This window comes from Ostrinia nubilalis, chromosome 2 (assembly GCF_963855985.1).
Source record: "Ostrinia nubilalis chromosome 2, ilOstNubi1.1, whole genome shotgun sequence".
Classification (NCBI taxonomy): Eukaryota; Metazoa; Arthropoda; class Insecta; order Lepidoptera; family Crambidae; genus Ostrinia; species Ostrinia nubilalis.
The window spans coordinates 18,815,540-18,825,402 of NC_087089.1; the positions used below are offsets into that span (position 1 = coordinate 18,815,540).

Below are 9,863 nucleotides of genomic sequence, written 5' to 3' on the forward strand. Positions count from 1 at the left end.
TGATGCTGAAGATGGTGGTGATGGAGGTTACGTCTCACATCACGTTGGCTTGGTACTTGTTTATCTTCGTCGTTGTTTGTCGGCTTCGTCGGCTACGTCGGCTTCGGTTAATTTGTGCCAACTTCGTTTGGTTCTTCTTCTTCGTCGGGGTCACCAATTTGTGCCAACTTCGTCGGGATCATCTTCTTCGTCGGGGTCACCAATTTGTGCCATGTGAGGGAGACCGTATGAATGAGACACGGGTTGTTGTTAGTCTCTGCTTTAAGTCTGTTTATTAACGCGAACTGCGTGACTATTTATACGATATAGATTAAAGGTAAATGACGTCACAGCATCAGCACTATACGTGATAAATGTGCTGACACTGTGAACGTGATCAAGATAAGAAAGATATGAAGAGATTTAGTATTGTGCATACCGGCACAGTGGCCATACATTTATCTAAGGGTAAAGTTGAAGTTAGTTGAAGTAGAGTTGAAGAGCACGTCGAGAAGAAAAGATCTCCAAGTTGTAAAGTTTATATTGTAGTGAAATACTGACAGAATTATCGTGGCAAATCTTTTCTCGAGTAAGTAGTGTTACGTGGAATGGTTGTTGACGTACTGAGTTATAATAAAGAAAAATACTTAAAATAGTAACTAACGCGCGCCCAATAAGTAGGACGCAAACGTAAGCGTAAAAGTAAGTGCAATGTACGATGGCTTGCCCGTACAGAAACAAGACCACGTCAAAAGTGCCTCTATCGAACAAAAAAATTATTTTGAAAATCATAGAACTTTCTCCTTTTTTAAGTCTGTTAAAAATTGCATAGACTCAAATGATTTTAGGTCAAGCTATTTAGTACGACACTAAATAAGTTTATTTTCTGTATTTCCAATTATTCGGAATGAAAAGTGGTATTTAAACGATGTTTTTTTTTTTCTTATTATTATCTGTTTTTAAACACATTATAAAAACACTTTTTTATTTCAAACTTTGTCACATTATGGATGCAACAAATAATTGAGTATTGAAAAAAATATGTAGGTACACCGTACAATGTCAAAATTAAAATTAGGTATTAAAAAGGTCATAGTTAAGTACGTATTGACATCAGTTCGTACCTGCACCTGCTTAAACTTAAACAGATGAATGAACATTCCCTCATCGATCGAAGTATTCCTGTAACAGGCGGCAGAAACTGAGGACCGTTTGATCTCGAGCAATCGGCCGCGGCCGTAATCGGTGCGGCGGAGCGGACACGCGCGGCCTCGGCCTCATGGCGGACGTCACCTGAGCGGGCGCCATGCGCGCGCTGCCGCTGCTCGCAGCGCTCGCCGTCTGCTGCGCCCGCCCCGCCGCGTCCGCCGCGCCCGCCGCGCCGGCGCTGCTCGTGCTGCGCGCCGCGTGCGGGGCCGGCGACGCCGACGCCTTCTCCGAGGCGCGGCTCCTGCGGCACGCGCGAAAGACGGAGCGCGCGGGCGCCCTTCGCCGACCCTTTCGCTTGCTGAACCCCGTCGGTGAGAGCCCTCGAGAAACTCGTCCCTCGAGATCCTCCCTCACCCTGCTCGCACGCCAGCTCACCGTCCGTCGCTGTCCCAGAAACGTGCGGGCCGGCGTGGCGAGCGACGGTGACGCGCGACGCGTTGACGACGCTGAGCGGCGGAGCCCGGGTGGCGCTCGCGGGCTGGGCGGGCCACGCCGCGTGCGGCGCGCTGGACGCGGCCGCGCGCGCCCTGGGCCGCCCGCGCGCCGCCGCCTGCGCCGAGGGGCCCGCGCGCGCGGCGGCGGCGGCGCTGCTGTGCGCGCGGCTGCGCTGGACGCGCGCGCTGCTGCCGCCCGCGCCGCCCGCCTCCGAGTGCGCGGCCGCGCTCGCCGACCTGCGCCGCGAGCTCGCCGTCTCCGGCGTCGCCGTGCGCGCCGCGGCGCTCTCCGCGGATGAACTCGACCGGCGACCCCAAGGTGATCGTTTCCGCCGCCGTCGACGTCGAGAGACGTAGGTGCGGACAGGATGCGATTGACCGATTGCCCACGTTCTTTCAGTGGTCGTCGTGTGCACGTCGGCGCTCGCGCTGGCGCAGCTGGCGGCGCTGGCGGCGGCCCCGGAGGCGCGGCCGGCGCTGCTGCTGCTGCACGTGCCCGAGCCCGACGACTCCCCCGTCCGAGCCACCGATGACGCTTTATTGAAGAGCAATATCATATTAGATTTAAGGAAACCGCCTTACGAAAGAAAAATAAGAAATCTATCGTCCACCACAGCACTCCCGGAAAACGCAAATTTATCGTTATTCTATCCGGGGACGTATAAGAAAAGTTTTCCGTCGCCGCCGACCGCCGAGTTCGTAAACAACGCTACGCCACCCTATCGCAATAAGAGAATTCGTTACGGAGTCGAATCGGCGGGATCCCCGACCTCGAAGGCTGTTTTTCGAGCCAGGCGCGTCGTAAACACGATAAAAACAGACTATGATTCGTTGCGAAACAATTCTCCCGTTACGTATATAATGCGGGCCGCACGACAAACTATAACAGAAAACGAGTTCAAGGACAAACGATCCGCCGACACTGAAGACAGTCTCGAGCGAAGGACACCCCTTGTCGCCTCGATACCTTCGATTCCACTCGGCACTCTCGAAACCCTTGTGTTGAAACTGAATGAAACATTTCGAGATCGAACTTTAATACTCAGTTCGCAAGATCTCGAGTTCGAACCGTCTGCCGCTTCAATGATCGAGGAAGCCTACGATTCAATTCTGGATTCTCTAGAACAAGATTCAATCAATCAAACGAGTAACGGAGCCTTCTTCTTGTATGAAATAATGCCAAAAGCGGATGAAACGCACTGGCAAAAGATCGCAACCCTGACGACCGTGTCGCACGCGTCCCTCGGCGCGGCCGGCTGGGCGACGCGCGCGGCGCTGACCAACGCCAGCGGGCGCTTCGAGCGGTGGAGCTCGGAGCGGCCGGCCGAGGGCGGCGAGGCGTCGTCGGTGTCGGTGCCGGTGCTGATCGCGTGCATCTCGCTGGCGCTGGGCGCGGCCGGCGCGCTGGGGCTGGGCACGCGCTGCGCGGCCACGCGGCGGCGGCGGCGGCGGCGGCGCGGCGACGCCGTGCTGGCGGCGGCCGACTTCTGCTTCCCGGCGGACGAGCGGCGGCGCGTGGGCGAGGGCATGGAGACGATGCTGTCGTGCTGGCTGCAGCAGCTGCACGAGTTCGGCGGGCCCGAGCTGGAGCGCCCCGACCTGCTCAAGCAGCCCGCGCCCGCGCCCGCGCCCTCCGCGCCCTCCGCGCCCTCCTCCACCACGAGCATCAACCGCGTCGCGCTCGACCGCCGCACCCGCTACAAGGTCACTCTGATATGCATATTTTTATTACATATGGTGTATTTATAAAATGAAATAATATCTAATTATCCGTTAAGGTGAGTATAGATTAGAGCATTTCTATGTAATGTAACGTTCTTACGAATGGTACAATACAAGTTGTTAGGGTCCTAACGAATATTAGTGTAAAATAAAATAACGGACTGTACAAAAATAGGTGCTGTAATTCTCGCCAGCCTAATTACAAGCAATTATGAACTCTCATAATACCGAATGAATACCGCGTACTCACGCGGTATTCGTGCGACGACGGTGGTGTCCCAAGGCGAGTGTGTGAGCCGAGCGCAGCCGATGATGACGATGTCGGCCCGAGGTGACGTTAGTCATCGTACGCCGCCCGCACATCTCCTCCCGCGCGTTGTTGGCTTCCCAACACAAGTTAAAACTCAGTTTCTATTAACATTTTCAAGTAAGGGTTCAGGAACATTCCGGCGAATGCTCGGCGCTCTGACCGCCGTAATGCTCACAGCGGGTGTACATTTATCCGTAACACTTCGTTGTACCTTTATTTCACTATTTACTGAAATGTGCATCGCCGATGCTCGTCTAAAGGCTCGACGAAATGTTACACCAATACGGGTTACCTACGTGAGTGCGACAAACGTTACATCGAATTTTGTTTCTTCGAAAACCTTTCTGCGAAGTCACTATACTGCGATGCCTTGTTATATCGATGCCTTGTTACTGCGATGTTACGTTACATCGAAAAACTTTACTGCGAACGATTTTACTGCGAAGCCTTCTTTATTTGACTTAGCAGATAGATAAAAAAATGAAATTACATACATACATACATAGAACAAAAACGGGCGGTACAAAATTATAGATGAAATAAGATTATAAATACATTACATTTTATTTACTTATTACATATATTTAACAGTTACATCTTTGATTAAATAACATAAGAATAGAAACATAAATATAAATAAATTATAAAATATGACTGTAAAATCGTTCGCAGTAAAGTTTTTCGATGTAACGTAACATCGCAGTAACAAGGCATCGATATAACAAGGCGTCGCAGTATATTAACTTCGCAGAAAGGTTTTCGAAGAAACAAAATTCGATGTAACGTTTGTCGCACTCACGTAGGTAACCCCACCAATACGGCTCGTTGGTTTATTATATACAATAACTGCGAGCGCGCTCTACGTTTGGTTCGTGAAAAGGTGATACACGAGCGGCTCGTTATTCTGTTACAAGTAAATGCTCTAGTCTATACTCACCTTTAATAAATTGAAAAATACCATTTATGTAATTATCCACTTTGATTTCAGGGAGATGCAGTGCACATGAAATATCTACCGACGAATGCCCCCCTCGAACTGAAACGAAAAGCTACTGACGTGCTACTCGTCATGCAAAGCTTGCGACATGAAAATCTCAATCCATTCATAGGTGAATTTATTTTTAAGTCTAAATACGTAAAGCTACCCGAGTTAAATTGCAACATACCGTTTTGCCGTGGCAGTCTTTAATTAAGGCAGCACTTAGATTAAGTTCAAAAAACGTTATACAGATGACTAGCGGCACGCCCGCGACTTCGTACGCGTGGATCCCGTTTTACCCCCTTCATCTATCTTACGCGGTTTAGATTTTTTCATACAAATGTTTTTTCCCGCTAACTCCCGTTCACGTGGGATTTTTGCAATATCCTGTTGTAACTAAGCTTTAAGTTTACTAAGGTACCTGCATGCCAAATTTCAAGCGTCTAACTTAAGCGGTTTAGATTTTATATACAAAAGGATTTTCCCGCTATTTCCCGTTCCCGTGGGAATTTCGGGAATTCCTTTCTTAGTGCACCTCTACGGTACCTAAGCTACGTCCTTTCCAAATTTCAAGTGCCTACGTTTAGCCATTTAGGCTGTGCGTTGGTCTGTCAGTCAGTCAGTTTCTCATCCCAACTAATCCCAACTAATATTATAAATGCGAAAGTAACTCTGTCTGTCTGTCTGTCTGTCTGTCTGTCTGTCTGTCTGTCTGTCTGTCTGTCTGTTACGCTTTCCCGCTTAAACCTCGCAACCGATTTTGATGAAATTTGGCATAGAGATAGTTTGAGTCCCGGGAAAGAACATAGGATAGTTTTTATCCCGGTTTTTGAAACAGGGACGCGCGCGATAAAGTTTTTCTGTGACAGACAAAATTCCACGCGGGCGAAGCCGCGGGCGGAAAGCTAGTTTTATATATATTGATTTCAGTGTTTGTCTCGTTGGTTGTCCAACGAAATAAATAAACATTTTCATGCGATGCCAAGTAGAATGGAACACCAACTACTCAATTAATATAATGAGGTTCTCGATCTCCTGAGACATTTATCAACACACACACACAAGAATATCAATGAATCGTCACAATTCACAGGATGCCTGTGCGAGCTGCGGCCGGCGCTGGTGTTCGACCACTGCGGGCGCGGCTCGCTCGAGGACGTGCTGATGCTGGACGAGATCAAGCTGGACTGGACGTTCCGGCTGTCGCTGCTCACGGACCTGGTGAAGGGCATGCGCTACCTGCACGCGTCGCCGCTGCGCGCGCACGGCCGCCTCAGCTCGCGCAACTGCGTCGTGGACGCGCGCTGGGTGCTGCGCGTCTCCGACTACGGGCTGCCGGCGCTCGCGCGCGCGCAGGGCCTGCCGCTCGCCGCGCGCGCGCCCCGGGGTGATTTGACCATTTTGACTATACATAAACATCAATTACTCACTGTAGTGCAGCTACACGATTGCGTGTTCCATTGAGAGGTCGAGCACCACGGTCCCCCCGCAGAGCTGCTGTGGACGGCGCCGGAGCTGCTGCGCGAGGCGCGCGCGGCGGCGGGCGCGGGCGGCGCGGAGGGCGCGGGCGCGGGGCGCGGCTCGCCGGCCGGCGACGTGTTCTCCTTCGCCATCATCATGCAGGAGGTCATCGTGCGCGGCGAGCCCTACTGCATGCTCTCGCTCACGCCCGAAGGTGCGCGTTGACATTGTCGTCTGAATCGTTGAACGACTGCACGTTCAAATATCGCTTCGGTGATTTCCTCTCCCGGTTCTCGGCACAGTTTCATTTGATTGTGCGAATGAAAGCATTTTTCGACCGGCGTGCCCTTTAAAGGACGTAGCACACTTATCGACCCGGCGAAGGGATCGTAACGTAACCGTATCGACTCGAGTAATCTTTTGTATAAAACTCCATACTCCTCCATCCTAGACTGCATCCCACTTAACACCAGACGCGATCGTGGTTAAAAATATGCCTGCCCTGTGATGCATAAAAGAAACTCGCGGTTGACAGCTCGTGAAAAGTGACGATAGCTCGCGGAAGGCGATACGGTGTTGATCCCTTTGCGAGTTGATGAGTCTGCTGTGGCCTTCAACGTGCGCGCCGAGCCGAACGAGCCCCGGGGAGCGGGGAGCGGGGAGCTGACGAGAGGGACGCGCCTTGCAGAAATAATCGAGAAGCTGATGCGGCCGCCGCCGCTGATCCGGCCGTCCGTGTCCATGGGCGCGGCGCCGCCCGAGGCCGTGAGCGTCATGCGCCAGTGCTGGGCCGAGGCGCCGGAGCTGCGGCCCGACTTCGGCCGCCTGCACGACATCTTCCGCCACCTGCACAAGGGCAGGTACGCGCCGCGCAGGGGCCTTTTCTTTGTATGAGTAGGAATGATTTAATTATACCGGCTGATTGAGCTTTTCGATGCCCTTCCAGAAAAATAAACATCGTGGATTCGATGTTTGAAATGTTGGAAAAGTATAGCAATAATTTGGAAGACTTGATACGTGAACGAACGGAACAGTTAGATATGGAGAAGAAAAAAACAGAACAATTGTTGAATCGCATGCTGCCCAGGTAACTTTTTCACATGTTTGATATTTTTATCAGATTTTCACATCTCCAATGCTATACGCATTACCCATACAGTGCACCCTGTAGTACTCATTTTATCTTATATTATCCCATCCATACCCATCTACATTAGTAATTTAATATCCTTTAACATTTAATACACGAAATTGTTAACATCAAGATGATGTTAACAACTTGGTGTATGGGCGCTCGACGCGTGACGGCGCGTGGGTGACGGGTGTGCACTGTGCCCTGTGCAGGTCGGTGGCGGAGCGGCTGCTGCTGGGCTCGCGCGTGGAGCCCGAGGAGTTCGAGGACGTGTCCATCTACTTCAGCGACATCGTGGGCTTCACGGAGCTGGCGGCGCGCTCCACGCCCGTGCAGGTGGTGGACCTGCTCAACGACCTGTACACGGCCTTCGACGCCACCATCGAGCGCTACGCCGTGTACAAGGTGGAGACCATCGGCGACGCCTACATGGTGGTGGGCGGGCTGCCGGTGCGCGCGCGCGGGCACGCCGAGAGCGTGGCCACCATGGCGCTGCACCTGCTGCACGTGGCCGGCCGCTTCCGCGTGCGCCACCTGCCCGCCACGCCGCTGCGCCTGCGCGCCGGCCTGCACTCGGGGCCCGTGTGCGCCGCCGTCGTGGGGCTCACCATGCCGCGCTACTGCCTCTTCGGCGACACCGTCAACACCGCCTCGCGCATGGAGTCCACCGGTGACTGGCCGACCCGCCGAGACGATGTGCGATGTTGGCTTCGAGCCGCTTTGTGGTCCGGCATCGAATTTCCCGAATTGCACTGTCGAAATGGCCAAATGGCCACCTAATTTTCTAATGCGGAACGCAGATCCCTTTAACATTGCACATCGACGAGGGGATGCCTGAATTAGAAGTTTTATTTAACCGCTCGTTGCTCGTTTTGATTTTGCGATAAATATGAATAAAATAAAACTTGCATTCGAGGTCACGTAGGCACCGTGAGTTAACCATGTTGAACACGTCGCAGGCGCGGCGTGGCGCATCCAGGTGTCGGCGGCGACGGCGGAGCGGCTGGCGGCGGCGGGCGGCTACCGGCTGCGCTCGCGCGGGCTCACGCAGGTCAAGGGCAAGGGCGCCATGCACACCTACTGGCTGCTGGGCAAGGACGGCTTCGACAAGCCGCTGCCCGTGCCGCCGCCGCTCGAGTCAGTGCCGCCTTTTGCGTTTGTTTGTGTCTGATGTTCAATTCTAAGAGTCTCCGCTGAAACTCGCACGGATGAAGTGAAGTAAAGCTGATGGCCGCTGGGGCAGAAAAGTTCTCCAGTGGCGACCACGAGCCGGAAGACGTAGTGTGGGCAGGCCTCCCACTAGGTGGACCGACTATCTGGTGAAGGTCGCGGGAGGTGCCTGGATGCGGGCGGCGCAAGACCGATCTTTGTGGAAATTCTTGGGGCAGGCCTTTGTCCAGCAGTGGACGTCAAGCGGCTGAAACGATCGAACAACTCACCATATTTAAAACTTAGGGCTCTTTAAACGAGAGGTTTCGAGCAGGACGTCAGTCGTGCGTTTGTAAGACCTTCTAGCTTATTTGAAAGATCCCATAAAGCATGCCATTGAATAATCAGTTATGAGGTGTAAAGTAAACGTTCGCGTTACTGAATAGAGTAATAACTTTCAGGTCGTTTGAGTCGAGTTATCGTACAGTTTCAGTACATATCGTTTCGTGGAACAGGAACGGCGAGGAAGTGCTGTTCGAGACCGACGGCGAGAACGAGAGCAAGCCGTCGCCGCCGCCCGCGTCGCCGCGCGCGCCCGCCGTCGAGCGCCAGCGCTCCGACCCCTGCTCCACGCCCGACAAATTCGGTGAGGCCCACGAAGGCCGTGGATCCTTTCGTCCGTGTGCATTCAATTTAATGTGAGCTCGGCCGTCTCGTCCGTCCGCCGCTCGGGACGGCTCGTTATGGCCCGCTGAGACGTTTTCCCCTCGCAGCCTGGCAGCGGTCGGGCGCCGTGTCCGCCGACAGCAGCCCGCCGCGCGCGCGCGTCGTCGCCGCCGACCACAGCGCGCCGTACGCGCGCTACAAGTGAGTTCATTTTTTTAGACACGCTCGTCGGGCCCGGTGTCCGCCGAGGCGGAGCGGAGAAGTTTATCGATTGACCTGTCAGATTTGATCGTTTCCTTTTCTCCTCTCCGCTCCGCGCCGCCTCGACGGAAACCGGGCGACGGAAACTCAGTTTGATGTACTGAATGCTCACGCTGAGCGCTCGTGGTGTGCGGGCAGGTGCCTGGCGCCGGGCGCGCGCGTGCTGCGGCGGCAGTGGTCGCTGGAGCGCGACGCGCCCGAGCCGGCGGCCGACGAGCGCGCGCCCGCCAAGTACCGCACGCGGCCCGAGCCCGCGCCCGACGCGCCGCCCTAGCCGCGCGCGCGTCGCCGTTCGATCGACAATAATTTTCGTAGTGCGGCCACCCCGCAGCCGAGACCGGTCGGCTCCCGGGCGAAGTGGTTCTCCGGTTGCAATTTTTAGTCCCTTTCCGATCTACTTTTAACCCGTTAAACTTGTTAGAAAAATTAATTAGTTCTAAAGTTTCATTATTTGTATTTGTATTGCTGTTTTCCCAACAAAATAAAATAAAATCACATTTATTTTGCGGTAAAAATGACGTTGCAGTACGGACGTACCGAGTCATTTTATTATAATAATAG

General features: G+C 53.5%; 1 protein-coding gene across 1 annotated transcript; it reads left to right on the plus strand.

The window, feature by feature from the left end:
• Window positions 1–1,874: 1,874 nt before the first annotated feature.
• LOC135085741 (retinal guanylyl cyclase 1) lies at window positions 1,875–9,576 on the plus strand. The gene is made up of 12 exons (XM_063980543.1): window positions 1,875–1,941; window positions 2,023–3,326; window positions 4,643–4,763; window positions 5,727–6,020; window positions 6,126–6,308; window positions 6,783–6,954; window positions 7,041–7,181; window positions 7,439–7,896; window positions 8,186–8,363; window positions 8,891–9,021; window positions 9,149–9,242; window positions 9,441–9,576. Exons 2-12 carry the CDS (start codon window positions 2,484–2,486, stop codon window positions 9,574–9,576), a joined length of 2,751 nt encoding a protein of 916 aa, XP_063836613.1. The 5' UTR covers window positions 1,875–1,941; window positions 2,023–2,483.
• Window positions 9,577–9,863: the final 287 nt, after the last annotated feature.